The 23,624-nt window shown below is 42.8% G+C and overlaps 1 protein-coding gene across 1 annotated transcript in view; it reads left to right on the top strand.

Moving 5' to 3' along the window:
- Nucleotides 1-224: 224 nt before the first annotated feature.
- The window catches only part of zmat4a (zinc finger, matrin-type 4a), a 147,318-nt gene continuing 123,918 nt past the window's right edge, over nt 225-23,624 (top strand). The window contains 2 exon segments of the mRNA XM_030105329.1: nt 225-279; nt 282-430. Coding sequence (XP_029961189.1) covers nt 225-279; nt 282-430 — 204 coding nt within the window.

The raw sequence follows: 23,624 nt of genomic DNA, 5'->3' as shown, positions 1-23,624 counted from the left end.
TACAACTACTATCATTAATAACAATAACAATAACAATAATAAATCCCGCTGCAGCTTCCAGACCTTCCCCTCACCTGTTTGTCCACTGCTTGTGTGAATCAGATGCTATATGCTGATGGGGATGATGGAGATGTGGGATGGGATGGGGGGATGCTGCCTCTGCCTCTCCTCTCCTCTCCCTCTCCCCGCCTGACGCGGCTGCTGCGCGCGGCGCGCCGCGGCCAATGGGAGCGCAGCGGGGCGGAGAGCCGCGGCGGAGTGTACTCCAGCTGAAGAGCCGCTGCCAGCCAGCAGCAGACGCGTCTCCCGCTCAGTCTCCCCCTCCTCGGCATCCTTCTGGTTAATGGATTACACAGTGTCTCTGCAAGTGCAACATCAGCTGGCGGTGTTCCCGACGCACTTCTACCAGGGCTACAGTGTGGAGTTACAGGTAGACGCGCGTCCTTGTTCCTCTCTTTTTCTATTTTCTCTCTCTCTCTTGTTGTCTCCACTTGGTAAAGAGGAGTGAGTGAGTGAGTGTGACTTTATGGAGATGGTGTACTGCAGGGGAAAGGCATGTTGCATGCTGATTGCTGAGCACACACTGTTTCTTGTTGCGTGCGCTCCCGCAGCCGGAGCGCAGCGGCTCCATCCGCGCTGCGGTGGCGGGTTTGCTCCTGTCCTGCACGGGGGAGATTAAAAGTAGTCTAGTTTGCCGCTGGCTGACCTCATGTCTCGTGTGCGGGCTCTGCGTGATGGAGAGGTCCGGGGACACCCCGGGGATCCATGCGGGAGTCCCCCCCTCTCCTTATAAATAAAGCATCCGGCACGCCATCACCCAGAAACGGTCTCAGTGCATCACTCCAACTCCAGTCTGAGATTTAACTTTGAATAATCAAACAAGAGGCAGGCTCGGTCCGTGCAGCCAAACAATCTCATTACTATGTGGCCTAGACTTTCCAAATAAGGATAATTCTGCAGCCTGTGGCTTCCCCTTCTCCTAGAAACCAGTCTGATGAATATTAAACAAAGTCACATTGTCAGCGTCTGCACTCCACCAACATCTGCTTCTCCAAGTTTCACTCTGCATGCGGGAGAAGCATGATTCTGCCTGTCCACTGTCTCAAGGTGACATTTAAGGCGGATTAGGAAGGCAGAGCTGAACATCCATCTCGCCTCCTGGGAAGAGCACCACATACAGAGCCGCAGGTCCCATCAGGTCCTGTTCGATCCATACACTCAGGTCCAATCAGGTCCATGGACCCAGGTCAAATCACATCCACATACTTTAATAGGTCAGAGACTCCGACTGAGTGCCATGTGGAGTTTTTCCTTGTTTGTATCACTGCATGAGCAGGATCAATGCTTCATGTGCAGAACATCAGAAGAGAGACAACACAGCACAGAGAGGTTGATGAGCTCAAAAAATACACAAGCAAACTTTGAAGAGATATGACTGCTGCACACACTGTCAGCATTATGGAGTCATCAGGTTTCTGGACAGACAGATAGATAGATAGATAGATAGGTAGATAGATAGATAGATAGACAGTATAAGGGCAGAGGCATGAAAATGAATATTGTATTAAACATGAATTGAAAAACAAAATCCAACCCTTGATTAAATGCAGTATGACAGGTGTGTTGTGACTGAATGAGTCTCCTCACACATTTCAGTGTCCTCAACTGTCGTTCTGCATGTTTCATCTCAAGATGTAATTTTTACATCATAGATCTTGCAGATTAATTTGGAATCCACAGTCAGTGCAAAACAGAGCTCTTTTTCGATCTATTTGATTTAAAACTGGTTTTTTAACTGTTAGTTGAATGGTTTTGCATTAAAGGGTCACTATGTAGCAGTTAAATCATACTCCTGTTGGACACAGGGTGGCAGTATTGAGTCACATTTAGTCTGCGCTTCACCTGGCTTTCAGGTTATTTCGTCTCCAGACTGAGTACGGTGGAGATTTGGCACACACACTTTCCCATCATCTACACACACCTGTGTGTAATATCCAAGAGATTCAGCCTTCTGAGTGACTCAGTGCACCACCTTGTGGTGCAGACTCGTACTACAAGACACAATAAGCGGGAGCACGGTGGTAGATTTAGCAGCAGAATCTGACAAACCTTCATTTGATTAGAACAGTTTTTTTTTAACTCATTCTGCTGATAATTAAGGTTAAATAAACTTTACAACGAACAGTGTTGAAGCTCATTATGATGTTGGGATATTAAAGTCTTAGAAATGTCCTCTCAGCATCACCACGTCACACCCAGGAGAATGAAGACATCCAGACTTCAGAACGAGGACAGACAAACTGATGGTTTCCTCCCTGGAAGGAAACCCGCTCCATTTTTCTGGCTCAGATTTCTTTGTAATGCTGTTTGCCTTTCGGGACCTCGGTGATCGTTTCCCTCTCGCACAGCAAAGCAAACAAAACAGAGCAATGGAGCACAGTTGCTTCAGTCTTCACTTTGATGTCTCTCAGGTGGCTTTTCTTTTTAATATTATTATTAGAGCGTTGGAATTCTCGATGCTTTGTTCAGTATTTTATCAGCTCCAGTATGTTTGCTTTATCTGCACCTAGTAAAATGAGACTACACACAAATTTAGGGATTATTTTCATTTTCGGTTATTCCGCTGGTTGTTTCTGGATTAAGTTGGAGATACTTGGTTTGTCGGTAGGGAAAAGGGGTGTCATGTAATCTGACAATATAGATTAAAAAGTCTGCAAGTGTCTTTTCAGCTTCAAAAATAATCAGTTTTCATCCATAAAGCTGGAAACAATCACATTGGAATAGCAAAAAAAACAAAAACAAAAAACAAAACAAAACAAAACAAAACAAAAAAAGTATTTTATTAGTAGTACGCTGTAAAAAGCACATCTTAATAAGTGAATTAACTTAAAATGTGTTGTGTAACTATGTTCTGTTTATTTATTTGCAGTAATGTAATTTAACATTTAAATGAAGTGTATTCTACTCAATTGAGTTACCAAACAAAAATTAAAACCAGTGAATCTTTTCAGGCATTACAGTTTTACAGAAGTTCATTCACTGGGCCGGGCCAAACACACGAGTGCCATCATGCTCTAACATGAGCGTGTAAATAAGGATAAAATCAAGATAAACCAAAGAAAACGTCTTTTCTGATCGTGAAACCAACTTTTCTTGTTGATTTTTGCCCTTTTCAAGACGCTACTCAGTGAAACATGTCATTAAAAGTCTCAGGTAATGAAGTTCTGTCCTTGACACTTTCTTTCGTATCGCCTCTCTGTTTTCAGCACATCTTTTCTCTTCCTGAAAACTTTCAAATGAGAAAGAAGTCCCAACATTTCCTGTCTGCTGCCCTTCATCTGTGATGCCTATAAATACTCCAGTTTGAAGCTCTCTGCTTCCATGTCATCAATAATTGTTTTCTTTGGTAGAAGTTAAAATTGCCCGGCTTCTTTGTTGCTTCCATCACCTTCTCGGCGTGGTCGTTTCTCCTTTTATTTCTCTCACGGAGGGTCAACTGAGATGGGTCTCAGGGTTTTTATAAATAGCACACAAAGCGCCACGATTATCTGAGCACATTTATTTTCACAAACAATGTGGCAAAGTCGGTCGTATCAGAAAAAATACTTTATCAAAGGTGATTAATCTTTTTCCCCACTTGGTCACAGCTTAGCATATTGATAGTCCTTAGAGTCCTTGGACGTGCTAAAACTACTTGTAACTTCTAAAACTTTTTAAAAAAGCCTCACCTGAGGTGATTGGGCAGTGTCTCATAAAGAGACCGGGGAACAGACAGACTGGAGAACAAATCATGGCTGATCTTCAAATAATGCAATGAATGGTCCATATAAGGAAGCATACCCTGTTAATAGAACCAAACCAGCTTCATTGGGCTTTTGTTCTGCATTTAAAGTCTCTCTGGTCTTTTCATCCAACTATAAGTTGGAAATAGTGTTTCTTAATGTGGTATAATGTGGTATCAGTTGGATGATATATCATCCAACTTCATAAATCCAGCATGTGAAGCCAGAGACCAACCAAAAAACCTGGAATATTTCTGTATTCGTAGAAGAAACGTGTTTGTCCTGATCTAGTCTTAGTTTACCCGGTTTCCTGAGTCACTGTGTCCTCCATTATGTTCTTCATCTGATGTCTCGTCTGCCTTCCTCCCTGTGGATCAGTCTGTTTTTCTACTGAGGTTCTGTCTGCCTTGTTAAAATCTGAATAATTTTGCTTCCTGGAGTGCTGCTGCTCTATGCAGAATACATAAACCAGCTCAAATCAGCACCAGACCAGCATCAGACCAGCATAAATCTACATGAAACAAACGTCAAACCAGGCTTTGACCCGCTCATACCAGCATCACGCCATCATAGATTAACATCAGACCAGCATCAGGCCAGCTTAAATTAGCATCAGACCAGCATAAATTAGCATCAAATTAATATATATCAACATCAGACAAGCATGGATCTACATTGTACTAGCATCAAACCACACAGACAGACCTCAAATTGCTAAGATCAGCATAAAAAAATCAGCATCAAACCAGGATAAACCAGTGTCAGACCAGTATGAATCGAAGACCATTGTAGGCCAGTATAGTACAGAATCAGACCAGTATAGACCAGCGTCAGACGATAGACTATCATAAACCCTTATAGACCAGTGACAGACCAGTATGTGACAGGTATACAGCTCCAGACCATTGTAGACCGTTATAAACCAGTGTCACACAGTCCTTCCTCTTCATGCAGACCTCACTTCGATAAAACAGCTGACTAGACAAAAAAAAAAAAAAAGATTTTAAAGTACTAGAGGATCATTAAACATGCACTGCAACAGGAACATTACTGCTGTTCCTCAGAGGTGAACAAAACTGGAGCGTTAGTGTAATTCTGGATTAAACTCGTGACCTGATTGGCTGATGCTACACCAAAGGAGAGTTAATTCTTCCATTGATATATGGATCTGCTCGCTTCACCTTGCAGTTAAGTACTTTACAGTGAAGCTGTGCTGAGCGTGATGTCCTGAACGCACCACGTCCTGCAACAGGTCCCGTCCTTTTTTGGACCATGGCATTTCTTTGACAGCAAATTATTTGAGTTTTTGAAATCCGTCTTGATGTCGTGCCCACACTGGAAAGAATTAATCTCATTAGGCCTGGCCAGTGTCAAAATGTTATTGTTGCACGGACTCAACATTTGCCCTAAATGTCTGCTCTGGCCGAACACCAAGCTGATTATGTTACTGAAGTGCAGGCAGGCTGCCCAGTGTGCGTGCTAATGTTTTCACTCAGCAGATCTGTGGACGGCGCTGAGGTCACACTGCATGGGAATGGGCCACTTAGAGCAAGCACAAAGCAGGCGCTCATTGTTTTGACCTCAAGGCACGGCATCACAATTTGGCTCGCCTTGGCGTCCCAAAAGCCAAAGTGGCAGAGCGGGAGGCGGATCGCGCACGCGGCTCTGGGACGAGGACTACAGTCTCTCTGCTGTGTGAGCGGCTGATTCACCCTCCCGGGAGCAAAGCTGGAGCCTCCGACTGGGCCCCCGGAGCACCAGCTGGACAGAACGCTGCTGATGACAGAGGTAACCGCGGACCACAGGTCACTCGGGCAACAGGAAGCACAGACAGACACAGATGCTTGCAGTTTTTACCTTCCATTTTTCCTGACAAAATCACCAACCGGCAGGTCGCCTCATTCGTCGTCTTTGCGGTGTCGTTTGTTTCTCGTTCGCAGACGAGCTGATACCGAGAGCGAAAGTGACATTATGTGACATTTAGTGAGCTAAAAGTCAGCTGGAACTAAAACGCCGACTCTTCCTTCGGCTCCCCTGAGGCAGTGCTGGCCTGTAACTGACCCAAACAGGGGCGTCACGTGTTCCCAGCAGAGATACAACACGAAGGGGAGGAGAACACGTGACACATTGAAACCAACAAAAAGCAACAAACATTTGGGATGCTGTGGGACGTTTATGATATTTGCTTTATTAATGTGGGTAAAATACAGAAACAAACTGTAATGTAAGTTGTTCCTTAACTGATTATTTCACTCTTCTTACAGGATAGTTGTGGTAAAAAAAACCTTAATTTCTTGAGTATTTGTGATCTAATTTGCAGGGTTTGTTGCTATTTCATGGGAACTTGCACAAATAGAAGTCTACTGGTATAAAGTGTTTTATTGCTGAATTACCTCCAGTGTGTCAAGTTCTGTACTTCATTTTGAGTTTCCCTGAGGCCTTACAAGGCCTCATTTACACGTGTCAAATGAAAACGCATTGCTTTTTCATTTTTTCCCAAAAAGTTTTGCGCAAAATGAAAACCATGTCCCTTTTGCATCAGGGGGGTGTCCAAAGTTAGTCCTGGAGGGCCGCAGTCCCGCATGTTTTCCATGTCTCCCTGCTTCAGTACAGCTGATTGCAATGGGGCTTGTTATCAGGCTTTCTGCTGGACTTGGCCATGAATCATCATGAGACTTTATTGTCCATCTACTGAGCATGAGCATAATAACTATTTACTACAGCTGTTTGTTGAGGGAATGCACAGTCGTAGTGTTTCAGAAAAGATACTTTTCACTTCATTTCCATGGAGACGGTGTCGAAACATTTTCAAAAAGTTTGATTTTGGCAGCCATTTTCTGAAAAACTTGCATTTTCAGAACCTCCGGGCGCCACTGTTGTGTCAATAAAACAGGACTTTTGCGTTCTCACCCCTTCACGCCAGGTGCCATATCAATTCGAAACTCTCCTCTTGGCATCACGTCCCGCTAAACGACAGACCACCTCAAGTACGGTGTCAGATAACAAGACTTTCAATTAGGTCGAACACGGGACCTCTACTGAGACTGAGAATGAGGTCTGTTGCAATCAAGTGGCGGGTAATCAACATTCAGGGAGTGTCTGGAACGGTGATTACCACCGACATCCTGCAGTGGGAAATTAGACGACAAGGATGTCAGGATGATGAAGATGATGGCAAGGCTTCAATTTCACTTTTATTTATTTACTTCTTAATTTCAATTCACAATGGGTTTTAGTTTGGGATCGCATATAAATGCGTAGAGCTTCGATATGTACGTTCAGACCATCTGTCTTCTTCTGCAGTTCCTCGTCGGGTCAGTAGATTGTGCAGATCTTACAGAGGCAGCTGCTTTGAGAAACATCAGCTTCTCTCATTCTTATTTCGATAATGTCCAGCTCTCTGAGCCAGACCGAAGAACAGCCCCAGTGTTGCTCTTGTATAGCCTGATCTCAGTTTTCAGACTGGATTGTTTGGACGTCCGGATGTTGATGTCTTTATTGTCACCAAGTGTTAGGGGGTTAGATGTGTTAAAGCCAACATAAGCATTAAATAATCTGAAAAATGACAATTCTTTTGGTTTTAGCTCTTTTCAGTTCTTCTGTGACATCTCACTGTTACACATGTTTTATTCATTTTTAAGTGTTTCACCCATAGAAACGCTCATTTGAAGACATCGGGTATTTGATATTTGGAAGACAGTCTGATGTAGTAGTAGTTTTTTTCCATTCAGTTCCTCTTCGATGAGAATCTTAAGATGTTTTTTTTTTCCATATGCAAAGGATTACAACTGGCACGAGATTTGGGTGACAGATTCAGATTTGGTTAAAAGTAATAACCCACTTAAAGGATTAAAGATGAAAAAAAATATTAGAGTTCAGATTTGCTTTAATAGGTATACAGGTGATAATGAAACAGGCTACAAAGAGACGCAAAGATTAAATGGAAACTGCCTTCATCTGTGCACTGCTGGCAATGAGAGTAATGAAAAATCAGTGTAACCTTGATTAATAATTAAGGGGAATTTCTATCTTCTGGAAGGTTTATTTTGCTCGCTTGTGGCATCGTTCCAGGAGTTTTCATCACCATCTGACAGTTTCCCACTCGGCATGATGAGGACTGTTGATCTTCCGGTGTGACAGTGTTGTGAAAAGGCTTCCCTACGTTGGGTTTTACTCAAATATCTGTATCCAGACAGCTGGACTGGAAATCATCCAAAACCCGGTGACTGACGAGGCCACTGTAGTCCTTATCATCACTCACTGCCAGCAACAGGTCAGCAGAGATAACCAGCGCACCATTAAAACAGTATTATTCTGCCCATTGTACGGCCCCAGTGATTGATTCTTTCTGCTGCCATGGGCGTTTTAAATTCATGTGTTTCGCCTGCAAAGTCAAGCGAAATGAGAGAGGACTGTGTGTGTCCTGGAGGGGGGGCGGAGAATATGAATGGAGCGGTGACCTCTGACAGATTCATCACCGCCAGCTGCACACATGGCGGATTTTTGTTCGGATGTTTCAATTTGCGGTGAGGCTGAGGCAAAGGAGGAGTCTACATCCATGAGAGTTTGTTTTTCTCTTTTTTATATCAGAATTAGCTATTTTTTGTTTTACAAATATCGAAAATCGACAACAAATGTCAAGACATGACTGCTGGCACTCCTGGTCCTGCACTTCTTTCTGTGTCAGTGCATTTTTTTAGTTTACTTCAGTTAAGTTTGTCTATATAGAGCCATTTAAAACATATTCATCTTTTGGCACCTTGACAAAGGAAAAACAACAATCACTCACCTGCAAGCAGAGGAAATGGTGTCGAAGAAATGCTGTGTTGTACCATCAATTGGAGGGAAAATGACAGCAACAAACACAAAACTGACATCAAGCAGCTTTTCTATATGCTACACTTCTCTTCTGGCTCCTCTTTTCAGAGAACGATATCAAAGGACACTGTCACTGAATAGTGAACAAGATGTGACAACAAGGTTGTAGGACCTTACAAAGTCATATTTTTATCTCATTCATTGGCTTTAAATTGGGAATTCTGTCTCTCTCACGGCATCTTTTACATGGTTTAACTTTCTTTTTTTAATATTTAAAAACCCTGCATGATGGTTCTTGTTCTTACTCTTGATATACACTTCAGTCTGTGACCTTCGGCCTCATAAAGTGGCGTGGAAGATGGATGATTGGATTCATCTTAGTATAAAAGCCAAGAGTTGGAACGAGTCTGAAGTATTTCCATGAATGACCTGAAAAAGGGTTCAAGCTCTGCAGTGAAACCCGGGATAAATAATTTCTTTGACAACCTTAATTGCGTTAGCAGCTCCCCGGGGTAAATTACAGACCACTTAAATTGAGTTGTGATGAGGAAGCATGAACTGTGTACCCACAATGGCACTAACTTAAAAAAAAAGGCTCAGATCGTCATAATGCTGCATGACTACAATGTGTGTCGCAAATAGAAGCGCAGCTGTAATCAGAGGCGGCTTCTTGAATGCGGTGAATGGAAACATCTGTCAGAGAGTGCCCCATTGATTTCCTTTTTCCATTTCCCCCACGTAATTGTGCCGACATAAAAGCTGAGCTGATGACCTGCGATGATGAGCGGTGAGGCTGCCAGCCGGCTGCCATTCAAACGCCAGCGTCGTGATTCTGCTGGAGGAAGGCTTTCCTCCCTACCCTCACTGGCCGGTGTCCGTGAACTGCTGGGGGCGGGACGCTCATTTTTCTGTTGGGGTCTGACACTAAGGCATTGTGATCACTCAGTGATTTACAGTGAATTTCAGAACATACTGTATGTCAATGCCAAACTTTGACTTTGATCATCACTCATGAAGCCACAACTGAAAAAAGCATTTCCCAGTGTTTTTCTCACAGTTTTACATGTTATGGCCTCAGTGTGCTCCCCCGTCGCCGCAACGGCGTTCCTACGACGTCTACGTCGTACCCCTACGACGGGCTACACCGGGGCTTGGCGTGCGCCTCCCGAAAAAAGTGACTTCGCGTCGAGGCGACGCGTGGCGACGTGAACGTCGAGGGCTGTGATTGGTCCGCTTTCGCATTGTTTATAGAATAGGCTCTATGCACAACTCAACCACTTCCTGAACTTCAGGAGGCTCCTTGTTTCCTGTCTTTCATGATAGGACGAGCTGATTAATACAGGTGTGTCTGAAGTTGTTACAGAGGTCAGACACACCTGCATTAATCAGCTCATCCTATCATGAAAGACAGGAAACAAGGAGCCTCCTGAAGTTCAGGAAGTGGTGAAGTTGTGCATAGAGTCAATAAAGTAGAACTCACACAGAATGCTTTTCTGATCCGAACAGTGCTTCAGGAGAAATTTAGATCCAAAATTGAGCGGCGCACATCCTTATACTATTAGCAGTGTTCGCACTGTTAGCAGACGGGGCTGTTTGTATATCCGCTCCTAAAACGGCTTTAATCGTCCAAAAACTCATTAGTTTCACCAATATTTCATCACGGTCCGCTCAGCCTCTCCTCCACGACAGCCCGGTGTCACCAGATATGTCATGTATGCAGATATACAGTATGTTTGGTAAATGCACGCGTGTCTAGACACGTATGTCTAGAAATCTATGTCTATAGATCTATGTCTAGGTAAAGCCGGAGCTACAGAAGCCGCATTGTTGTTGTGACTGCTCGCGGCTTGGCAGAGGAGGGTGTTCCCTTGACGCAGAAGCAAGATATGTTCAGTAGCGGCGTAGGGTTGCTGGCGTAGGAAGGCTGTGGCGGCGACGGGGGAGCATACTGAGGCCTTTAGTGTTCACCACTATTTCAAGTCACTACTTTGATGATGTATGGAGTATGAATTAGATTTAATGGTAATTTATTAAGTACTCGTATCCATACTTGTTGCCAGCAAGTAGCTAAAGGTTAGTACTTGAGAAAAGTGTCATCAGTACATCCTTACTCAATACTGTGATTTCAATTATCTGGCAGGTTTTGCACACAAGTTTATTTTTGATTCTTGTTGGCGCAGCCATTTTGATAAGGTCTGGAGAACCAAAGAACTCACATTGAGGAGGAATAAATACCAACACACGCTTCTGCTCTCACACGCACACACACACACACACACACACACACACACACACACACATACACACACACACACACACACACCTTTGTAGGAAATTACATCAGTGTAGGAACACACTTCAAAATAAAGTTCAACAATTCAATTTGTTCTAATAATATTCATCATAGTTTCAGTGGCATTTACGTGACCTATCATTAAAAAAATAATCAACATCACACAAATCCACAAATTACATAATAAGATACTCCAAAGATCAGTTCAAACTTATCTATGATTAATGTGTTACAGTTCAATATAACCACTCATTAGAACAGTGAATGCGTAAAAAGAGAACGGGCATGTCAGACTGACCTCAAAACAAACTTTGAGGCGTCGTTTGAACGATGTTTTCGAATGAAAACGCGAAACCTTGATTGTGTTGCGGTTGTCCGTTTACAAGGCGGCGGCGCTCGGAGCTTCTGGAAAGTGCTGTCAGGCTCTGCTTTGTCTGGGTGCGACTCAGATGTGACCTTCATGGAAATCAGCAAGGTGAACTGTCAGCAATATTTCATGAGCAGCTCAGTGGGTAAAGGACAGGAGGAAATGGATCGGCTCACTAATAGCTGCTCCTTGCGTCTGTTTTCACCGAGTGGATGGCAGTGCAGGACGGCAGTGCATGGATGGCAGCTGATCGTGAATCAGAAAGCGACACCGCAAAACCTGAAGCGCTCTTTGCCCTCATGTTTAGGTAAAAGTTTCAGTTTGAGATAGAGTTGCTCCGATTCCGATACCAGTATCGGAAATTGCGCCGATACTGCCGAAAATGCTGGCATCGGTATCGGCGAGTCCTGGAGTCCAGGCACCGATCCGATACCACGTCATTAATTAAATTAGCCATCTATTTACTGGTCAGCTCCGTTAGCTCCGTGAGCTCCGTTAGCGCTGACACTTCTTCTTCTGTAATGTTTTAAGGCAGCTTGCATCCCATTGGCCGCACTACCGCCATCTGCTGGTCGTTAGTCCTGACACAGTTCTTTGCCACACCACTGTGCTGCAACTTGCTGTTCTTGAGAAGAAGAATGGATCACGTGACAGAAGTACAGCGCCTGTTAGAGCAGCTTTTTTTTAATTTATTTATTTAGAGTGCAGCTTTTTGCTCTTTGGATTTTTATTTTTTGAATGTAACTTCATAGGTTGGTTTTGGACGAGAACATTTTGGAAAGTAATCTTTTAAGTTGCTGTTAAATATTTTTTTTACTGATCTATTTAAATGCCCTGTTCTTTTTACTATGTTATATTTGCACCCTAATTAAAAAAAGATTTCTAGATTTGTTTATTAAGTTACTGTTGCACTACTGTTATTTATACTGTTTTATCTAAATGACTTCATTTTACAATATTGTGTCTGCACTTTAATTTAAAAATGCAACAACATATCTTCCTAGATTTAAGTTGTCGTTGCAGTACTGTTTAATATTGTTCTATTTAAATTCCCTTTTAATATAAAATATTGGGGCTGCACTTTAAAGGTGCTGTAGGCAGGATTACCTTCGCAAGATGGCGATTTGACCCATCCAAGATGGCGATTTGAAACCTGGAGTCGTGCCCACCTCAGGGTGCCGAGCGGGGCCGGCAGGGTCACGGCCGCCTGCGCCGGCGGGTTGATTCACCTGTGACCTTTTCACGGCGGGCCTGGGGTCAAAGCCTTTTTTTTTAAGAATTCCAGTAGAAACAGACGGTGTCCTCCGTGGTGTTTTGATGATGTTATGTCCGACGAGGCAGGTAAATATGCGGCCCTGGACTTCCTCATGCCCGTTCACGAGAAGCAGAGCTTTGAACTGCCGCCCCTTGACCAATCAGGATAGAGCCTCAGGGGCTCTTCTGATTGGTCAAACATACCGGGAGCGGTCAAGAATCCCTTTCAGCTCAGAACAGAGACAGATGGAAACGCTGCGCCCTCGCAGTAGTGCAATTATACTACACTCCTAAAGTATCATCAATGGATACTCTAACATTTAATCCAAAGAAAACAAAGAAAAATTAGCATTGACTAGCAAAATCCTGCCTACAGCACCTTTAAGATATTGAAAATAATTATTCCTAGATTGATTTAGTTCAATTGCATTTGCACTGCTGTTTTTTATACTGTACAATTAAAATATAAATGGCTTGAATGTGCTTTATTGATTTCACGTTTTAGACGGTTTTACCTGAGCCAGGCCTTACCACAGTGATAATCATGTGACAGTCATGCAGGCGTGGCATGGTATTAGTTTATAATATACTGGTATCGATCGGTACTTGGTATCGGCTGATACCAACAGCAAAAGTATTGAAATCAGTATCGGGTGGCAAAAAATGGTATCGGAACATCTCTAGTTTGAGATCTGATCAGAGACCGATACACACAGCATAACAGAACTCTGTTTATTCCTGTTTTACTTATACTTTAGTCTTAAGGAATGTGTTTGCATTTGTGGGATGAGGAGCAGAGATGAATATTGTAGTGAAAAATGTACCAAATCTATGCCTCTAATTTTATTTAAGTATATATTAATTCTTCATGTTAATTTTTATTAGGACTCTATCAATACACCTAGAATATTTTTCATACTATGAATACTATTTCTACATATGTGTATATTTGATATACACACGTATTCCAAAATACAGTAGATTACATTTTTGTATAACTTTCTTTTTTAAATATTTAAAAAAAGTTATATTTATCTGTCTATTAATATTTACAAATTTTATATTTGTTTGTTATATTATTATTATTATTATTATTATTATTGTAATTGCTGTTGTTGTTGCTGTTATTGTTGTTGATGATGTTACATACAGTGTATACAATTTTTAATAATTATTTAATTTTATTATATTCTCTGTGTGATTTTTTTTACTTTGTTGTTTACATTTATTTATTTATTTGCTTGATTGTTTTTGTTAGAGGATTTCATTGACTCTTAGCGTAGCTCTGGTAGTACCCCGTGCTGCATTCAAGTGTGCTGGAAGCTTGCTGGTTTGAAGCCCTGGAATAGCGAAAGTGAAAGCCTCTACCTTCACCACCATCGCTGTATCTCGTCCATAAGCCACCCTAAACCCCTCGAATCCCCCGGCGAATCACGACAGCTGCCAGCAGCTCCTTCGAGACTGGTTAAAGTATGACAGTCCCTCTGTGTGTATGCGTCTAATAACAGGAATTTATTTCAACCTGATCTTCGACGGCGACTCATCCTGTGGCCGCCTCCAGTCTGTTCAGGCATTTCTGGAGAACAGAACCCATTCAGAAAGACAGCTTTGAGTCTGGTCTTTTTGGTCAGTGTAGCATGAACGCTGCGTCCAAACTGAACTCACACGTATTAAATGGGACGAAGGTCAGAAATGCTGCAAGGTGATGAGTACAGTCAGACATAACATCACTAGCTTTATGAGGAAGTTTTCTTTGAACCATCAAGCTAGAGCTACATCATATATCCTAAATGTACCGTTTTCACAGCATCAACATGCAATATTCATATCTGAAGAGCCTGATGCATGGTGATGATTTTCTCCCACTGATCGTGGATTCCTACTCTGCAAATACAAAGCGGCATTATTTTCACTGTGAAAAAAAAGTGAAATTAATTCTATTTGGTGCAATAAAAATGTACAGTCTCCTGATAGAAATTCTTTTATCGATTGTATGAGTTACTTCTAGGGATGGGTACCGAATTTCGGTAATTTTTTGGTACCGACCGAATTCCCGCTGAAGTACCGAGTATCAATTCACGGGAAATCCGTCGGTACCACATTTCGGTACCTGAACGCACCTTTTTTTTTTTTTTTTTTTTTGACCCTGAACGCACCTTGACATTATGCATCGGCAAGAGCGGAGGACACGGTGACGCGGTTACGTGGGTCCAAAATCTTCGGAGTATTTTGACTCGCAGACCGGGAGCAAATATATAATATACCGGGAGAGCGGACACGCACACGGGCCGTGAGAGCGGGCGGGGGGGGGGAGGTGGGGGGCTTGTGGCTGCCGGCCGCTTGTGGCTGCCGGCCGAAATAGACCCCACCGGCCTGGAACACACCGGCCGTTCGGGAAACCTCCCAATGGCCACCCCGCCCCTGTTCGGAGTTGTTCGCGGGAGGAACAAGCCGCTTCTGCTTCTGCGATGGTCGCTCCCGCTGCATGTCACTTCCTAAACAATGCTCTGCGCATGCGCGGCTCGAAACAAGAGCGGGCACTCAGGTGGCGACTCGACATGATATGTCATCACGCAAAAGCGGTCCCACGTGGTGTTTGATTGGCATTATGACTGCCCAATCACGAGTTGGAACCATACAGTTCTGATCCTCCAGTATCGGCCCTATGCACAACTCAGCTACTTCCTGAACTTCAGGGGGCTCCTTGTTTCCTGTCTTTCATGATAGAATGAGCTGATTAAAGCAGGTGTGTCTGAAGCTGTTCCAGAGGCCAGACACACCTGCATTAATCAGCTCATCCTATCATGAAAGACAGGAAACAAGGAGCCTCCTGAAGTTCAGGAAGTGGTGAAGTTGTGTATAGAGTCCATCCCTTTGAGTGTTTGTTTACTGTAGAGGTGCCTGGTGCTGCTAATGTGAAACATTTCATACAGCTATTTATTTTGAGTCTATTTTTATTATGTTATTTATTATTGTTATTTATTTAAATTTTTTACTTTATCCCCACACACATTTTTCTCAAGTTCTATGTTGGAGTTATTTCAGTTGATGTTATTGAAGCATAAATGTTGAAAATTCCGAAGTTTTGACTATTTTTTTAAATATACAAAATAACTTTAATTACCAAATGCATATTCCCCCCCCCCCCCCCCCCAAAAAAAAAAAAAAAAAAAAAGTATCGAAAACAGGTACCGAAAAATACCGGTATCGATTCGCAGGTACCGAGTATCGGTATCGTATCGATTCAGATGTGAAAGGTACCCATCCCTAGTTACTTCACACCTGGAGGTCACAGAACAGAAGCTGACAGAACAAAAAATTGGGGGAAAAGACCATAAAACAGCAAAATCAACAAACTGTTCTTGTTCTAAAAAATGTGAAGGAAAAAACAAACGTAAAAACAATTCATTTCAATTCATTTTCATTTCTATACTTCTGAATACAGCACAGTCATTTCAAGACAGATTCACAGCAAAAAATCCACAAATCCACATGGGCAAGCAGAGGAAAAATTCAATTTTGACTTTCAGGAAGAAACCTGTAGGACCAGGGTTGGAGGAGACTTTCTGTAGAACCAGAGACTTTCTGCTGTCCTGGTTGGGGTTAGATGATAGAAAGAAAGAAAACCTGCCCAGTATCAGTTTGGGCAGATTGTAGGGATTCAAACCCTCGTTCAGTCCGAGGTGACTCAAGCAAAAAAAAAAAACAAAACAACCAACAGATCGCCATAATCCAGTTGGTGTAAATTAGGTGCAAGGGAAAAGGAACTGTGATTTTTGAAGAAAACTCTGAAAACAGTCATTGACGTCAGTTACTTGAATGTATTTAAAACGAATCACATCATTAGCGTGATTCTTCACAATCACCTGATATCATGCAGCTCTGCAGCACGATAGCAGTTTTATTTCACTATTTTTTTCAACCAGGGCATTTACTGTTTAGCGCGTCAGTGAAAACTGTTGTGACAGTCAGTGTTCAGCATGAGGAGAAAGGAACGGTCAGGCTTGGCTGCTTCTGCAGGAAACAAGCTGTTTGTCGACACCTCCAGCATCTCCAGGGTGTCATCAGCATAAACAACACCCTCTCTTTTTGCAGGCGCGTTGTCGCCGTGCAGGCGTGACCCAGACGTCCGCGGAGGTGAGGAGCGCCGCTCCGCCGTCTCTCAGGATTTAAAGTGCTGCTATAAGTAGCTCAGAAGGCTTACAATGGCTTCCTCCAATCTATTGTCAAAGTTTGCCGAATGTGCAGACTGAGCCGTTCCTTTCTCTCTTTGCAGGACCTCATTATGACTTCTTGCTCCGTTGAGTGCTTCAGCAGTTCTTTGTGACAGTAGCTCAAAGCCGTGGCTTCCCAGGACTCCTCCCCTGCAGCTGATTCTCCTCATGTGTGGCACAGCAGTGATTAATTACCACTTTTACCACTCGTAATGCCGCATATGGAATGAATGACCTGGCTTGTAATTTATGGGTTACGGCGGTTGCTCATGTGCGCTCATCATTCTCCATTAAACAGGTTTGCACTGTGTTGGTGAAGGTCACACTTTTTTTTTTTCCTGGGAATTCAGGGTCATCCGCTGATGTCGTCTGGTTCACTATTTTCTGAACAGATTATTATTTTTTTTCCTCTCAAGGCACTAAAAAAATGGTTTTAATTAGCATGGGAGCAGCTGGAGAAAGCCAAACTGAATACTAAATGAAAGAGTGCTCCGTTAATGCATTACAATTTGGTGTAAATGTGAATTGGCTTTTAACTTTTGGATGCTGAGGGTGAATTTCTGAGGGCAGAGGAATCAGTTTGTGGTCAGTCAGGGCGAAACTGGAGGAATACCAATACCTACCATTAATACATCTGCTTTATCCACCTCAGGGGGGCACACACACACACACACACACACACACACACACACACACACACACACACACGCACAGTCTTGTATTTCTATCCTTGTGGGGACCGTCCATTGACTCCCATTCATGTCTCGCCCCTAACCCTGACCCTTACCCTAACCCTAACCCACACCACAACAAAGCCTAACCCTAAAGAAATGTTTTTGCACTTTTACTTTTTTCAGTAACAACAACATGGTCAAGAAAACACTGTTTCTCCTACTTAGGACTGGAAAAAGGTCCCCACAAGGCACGTCGTTCCACGTTTTGCTGTCCTTGTGGGGACATTTGGCCCCGACAAGGATAGAAATACAAGAACACACACACACACACACACACACACACACACACACACACACACACACACACACACACACACACACACACACACACTACTACTTTTGCACTACTTTTTTACAGTACTTTTATACTATTCATTCCAATTTATGTTTTGAATCTATGCCCTTTTTATCTTACTTTTTTCATGCACTGACTGGGACAGAAAACAATTTCAGTTACAATATAGATTCTGTTTTACTCTAATCTAGTTTGACTCCAGAGTGTCATGACTCCCAGTCCAGATTCTCCTGAACTTTGTAGTGTCAGAGTTGGCAGTCCCTGTAATAACAATCCAACTTGGTGTTCTGTATGAACGTCTGTGTTCTCCATTGTTAATGCTTACAGTGTATTGTTCTCCGTGTTCTCCCATCCCCTACGTGTCTGGTTTCATTACGGTCCTACAGGAACCTGGTTGGAGAAGAACAAAATAGTAAAGTCTACAGTGAAAGTTACAGTTAATTACTGTGGCAACATGACTATTATGAGGATTATGACTTGATGCTGTCGCGGTACCAAGGGATGGTTAATGAAATGTTGCATCATGTGCAGTGAGAAGGAAGTGGCAGCGGTGGGATAGAGGCAGAGATGAGAAGTAAGCTTACGACTGGAGGCTCACATTTCCTTCCTCCAACACACCTGAATCTCCTGATTGTGTCTTCAAACTTCGCAGAAAACTCAGCTAAAAGCTGCTCACTGCTGAGATAAAGCAGGAAAGCTATCAGGAGGACAGGAGACTGACTGAAAGCATTAGTGTTTTTTTAATTATGTAGTTTCACCGTTTCAGGGAACCAGCTGAGCTGCGAGTGGGCCTTGTTACTCAGGTGTCTCCTTTCTGCTCACATGTCAAAGGACGGAGCAGCGTCGTTTCATCTCACCAGATCGAAGCCAGAGCCAGAAGTGAGCGGACCGTGACAGGAAAATAGCACCTCTGTGACAATAGAAGACCGAATTTCATTGAAAACCAATATCAGGTCCCACAGTGTGGCGAGCTCCGAAGGAAAAACAATCTGTGGTGGATTTTACATAAGAAACAGTAGAGAGCAGCCACCGGCACGGCGGAACAGAAACCCTCAGAGCTGTGAAGGATTAGCAGGTGATTTGCAGCAGTCCTGAAAGTACAGGTACAAGAGGAAGTCTTGAGCAGAAACACTTCAACTCCAGCAGCCGCAGGTCAAATCAGTGGTTCCAAACTTTTTCTCTGAAAGTCACATAACTTTACCCTGATAAGAACAAACAACATAGAGGAATATAAACATAGAGGAATATAATCAGATCAACTGTCTGAGACGACGTTTGGACATTTGTGTCTTTAAAGGAATGAGACTGTTCTTTAAGGCCTGAACAGACAGCTGAACCCACACTGAAGGCTGAGCTCTTCTATACGCCTGTTCACTGGGTGTTTAGTCACTTTCCTTCAATTTTGGACAGTTGTGAAAAAACAGTATCAAGAGTCTCATCTCGGGCCATGGACCATCGACACAGAAACCCAAGGTCAAGAGCAAATCGAGTTTCATCAACCTCCGAGCAGAGGAAGGCCAGCTCTGCTTTCTGAGAATGAAACCTGGAGACCAGATGATACCAAGATAAACCTTGGGAAAAGTAGGGGAAAGCTAAGACCAGGTAGCGTCTGAAGCCTTCCAGCTCATCAGTCAAACATGAAGGGGTGTTGCGGTGTGTGGTGAGTAGCTTGGGCTGCCGGTTCACTCATCTTTATTGATGTTGGAGCAAATGATACCGGCAGGACGAGAGAACAGCGGCTCTGGTGTGGCTTCCTGCAGAGCACTTTTCCCAGTCTCGTTGGCCCGGCCGTCATCCAGATACAAGACGGTGACATGAAGACACAAACCTGTCAGCTGAGACGCCGCCGTATCAGAGGAAGACGCCGGCGAAGCAGTCACATTTAAACCCTCCAGAGACAAAGCACAGAAAATAAACTTCAACCAAAAGGCTGCTTATTTAGCGCTGTCATCGACTTGGTGGCTCAGGTGGGGAAGATCTGACTTTATAATTTCAAGCATTTATATCTGGACAAAAGCAGGACAACTTTAGAGTGGCTCTTTGCATAAAATGACAAACCATTCATTTTTATAAATAGAAATAAAAGCTAAAGAAATCATCGTCTGGAATTGTTTTGATGTTAAGACGCCTAAAGCAAGAAAAACATCAAATTTTAGCAGACTGTTAACTTCAGCAGATCGGCTCTGATACTTCTGTGGCTGATTGGAGGACAGAACACAGAGCTGCAGTTCTAGTCACACCTCTTTCCTGGGTATCAAGCAGTGTTTTCCCAATATTACACAGATGTTTTAACACAATGAATGTTATTTCATGAGCTTCGACTGACAGTAATGCGATATTTGGCAGGCAGTCAAATTTTTACGGGTTTTCTACAAAATGATAAGATTTCTTTTAATCCTGTTGGCTGTAAATAGAATAAGGCCCCACCATCCATTTCCCAGTCTATGTCCCACTTTTCACATTTCATGTTTTTTATTATTTAATGATGCCCTTCCACTGTATGCAAACCTTGTTGCATTTTCAAACACCTGAGTCACAGTGAGCGGCTCGGACGTCAAAAGCCAAAGCTCCTTCTGAGGTGCTGCATAATTCAGCAACATTTTTAATACTACTTCAATGAAAGTCTCTTCATCATGAAAAATGTAGGCTCCTCTGTCTCCTAAATTCAGTAAGCTGGAGTGCTTTACGATGGGATGGGTGAAATGTAACAGATTGGGAATGGCGCTGTGGTTTCCTGCTGTTTACTGTGGAGCCCTGATTGGATTAAACGATGTGGGGTGAAAATGTGGAGTTGAACTCAGCCGGTTGGACGGAGCCAAGAGCTTCCCCAGGTGGTGCAGGACAGGTGAAGGTGAGGAGAAAATACTGCAGCGCGCAGGAGCACTCCGGCCAAAAACTGATCTCATCAAGCTGAAATGAAGCAGAAGCAGAACCACCATGGATCCTCCCATTAGAATAAAAAATGAACCGTCATCAGCAGCGGTAAAACCATTCTTTTATTGAGCCTCATATGCCTCAGTTGTCTCTCATAGAAGCAATGTGATGTAAAGACTTTAGAGAGAAGAAAAATAGAGATCATTTAATATCCATATTTGTGGACGTTGATGCAAGAAGACGTTGCTGACTGATTGACTTGTGATATTTCCCAGTTTGGGATTAACAAAGTAACACTCTACTCTTTACTCCTTTTAATCTGTTTGTCACTTCAAGATGAAATGCCATTACAGTTTATGTCTGCACATGAAGCATTTCAAACCAAACCTGTTTAAGAATCTGTTTGGAAACAGTATATTCCTACATTTTCAAAAAATCATATGTGTCACATCAACTGTCAAAGATTCAAAACGACTGCTACAAGTGTTTTTTTTTGTTTTTTTTGGGACGGCAGCTGTACAACATCTTGAAGTGAAAATGGAAAACTTTCATTACCTCTTGAGTGTTTGCTTACACGACAGCTGTGATCGGAATCACTGAAAACACAACTTTTGGAAAATGCTCGGGCTCCGTTGTCGTGTCAACAGGATGGACAACGTGTACATCACTGCCATGAATTGTCAAGAATTTTGCTGCTCATGCTCAGTAGATGGACAATAAAAACAAGGTTTCCTCTAGAACAACATGACTCCTGGACTGGGAGTTTTAGAGTTGACAGTGTCCGTAAAAACAATCCAATAGAGCTGCAACGGCTACTCAAGGAAATGGAGTATTTGATTTCAAAAAATACTGGAGGTGTGAATTCTCCGTTTTGTATGTAACGATTTTCTAGTTCCGTCTGACATTAATCTGGATTAGGTGAATATAGCAGATACATGACTGGAGGGATGATCGTAGATTTCCCAAATGAGCAAATCTTTCAGTGTATTTGCATCTTTTCATCCTTCAAATGATTAAAACATTAAGAAAGAATTTTTTTCCTCATTTTAGAGGCCATCACCATGCGGTCTCACTGAAAAGCAGTAGGTGGCTGTGACTATAGTCATTACTGTGACAAGAGTGGAAATCCCCATATGTGCTTGGGGCTGCATTAAAAATGACTCAAACTGTGAAATGTCCTATATAAAATGATGCACTTCACAATCCAACTACTACTGATGCATGTGGAAGAGGGACCTTTATTCGTGCTCGTATTGTAAAAAATCAGGGAATCGTGTTTCGGATCATCGTGATGTGAAGGCATTTCCAGTCGTACCAGACAGAGATACAACCTTATTCATCAAAACACACAAACACATCTTCATTTTAAGCATCATTTCCTGGTTGTTGCTGTCGATTAAGGCTGAGATAAACACTGAAAATAATGAATAAACATTGTCCAATTGATTCAGCAGCGATTTGGCCTGAGTGTGTTGATGCAGCTCCAGAACAGCTGGAAGCACATTTGGAGCTTGTGTTGGAGGCAGGTGTTGGTTAAAGGTTTTTGAAGCTCTTCTTTCTTGTCTTTTTTAAGCTTTGAAACTGTCAGCAAGATGTAGCACAGATATAGAAAAAAGTGTATGGCTGCTCGGCCCCCCAGCAGCTGCTCACTGGGAGAACTGGAGGTCTGTGTGGGGGAAGAGCCGGATCACCCCCAATGAATGTTTTAAATGAAATCATCCCAGGATGAGGCAACACACTCTGGAACTGTATTCTGTTGGTTCCCTGTTGGGAAAAAGTCAAATGGTATTAGGCAGAATGGGCACAACTGTCGGGCAGCGTTGGTGGGTGTTGGGGTTGAAATACTGCATGGATTCCATGTTAAAGGTGCTGTAGGCAGGATTCCGCATCTCCGCCATCTTGCTTAGGGTTACCTCAGCAAGATGGCGATTTGACCCATCTAAGATGGCGATTTGAAACCCAGCACAGCCAATCCTGTCCTGTTTTCTCTGACATCACGCCCTTACGCAAGTTAAGCCCCTCCCACAAGAACGTGCAACGAACGCCCCTCGACCAATCACGGTTAGAGCCTCATGGGCTCTTCTGATTGGTCAAAGATACCTGGAGCTGTCAGATTCCTTTTCAGCTCAGAACAGAGACAGATGTAAACGCTGCGCCCTCGCGGTAGTGCAATTATGCTACACTCCTAAAGGATTATCAATGGATACTCTAACATTTAATCCAAAGAAAACACAGAAAAATTAGCAGTGACTAGCAAAATCCTGCCTACAGCACCTTTAAGCTTCAAACCTAAACATTTCCTAATGTTTTCCCTTCACCAGTAGATCTTGGCCCTGTAACCATCCGCCAGTGTTTCATCTGCCGTTTGATTCACATGGAAACATCTGAGCAGACACTTACCTTGAAATTAAAAACAGGAATTTATGTACCTTGGGGTTATAACTTCAATCTTCTGAGTTTTCATTTTAGTGCCATAATCCAATCAAAATATGAAATTGTCCAACTTCACCAAGTTCAAGCTAAACTAACTTCTTTTGGCCTTGATTTGAAATGCCGGCATTTGCATATAAGTCAAAGAAGCAGTGAAATCTATAAACCTGCAGAGCAGCTTTAGACACTTAAATCCTCATAAAAACTGGGAACCTGTTAAATTTCTCACAGTCTGGTAAAGCTGCAAATTGCCTCATAACATGAACATTATGATTGTCTTGGTCAGGTTTCTGTGCTGCACGTGGTGATCTCTGTGCCATTGAGACGAGACATGGGTCATTACCAGAGAGTCTGTCTATTAGTACCAACTTTAAAGGCATTTTGTTCAGAATCTGTAGGGTAATGAGGAAAAAAAAAATCACATTAGAGTGCGTCTGGGTTTACACCTGATATTAGAGTCAAAGTCAGACTTTCTTCAAGTTAGTTGTGCAGAAATACTGATATGAATACAGAAATACTACTTATCTAGGTTTGAATAATATATCTTTATTATATGAAATCCA

This window comes from Salarias fasciatus, chromosome 12, assembly GCF_902148845.1.
Source record: "Salarias fasciatus chromosome 12, fSalaFa1.1, whole genome shotgun sequence".
Lineage (NCBI taxonomy): Eukaryota > Metazoa > Chordata > Actinopteri > Blenniiformes > Blenniidae > Salarias > Salarias fasciatus.
This window is presented reverse-complemented; position numbering and strand designations above follow the sequence as displayed.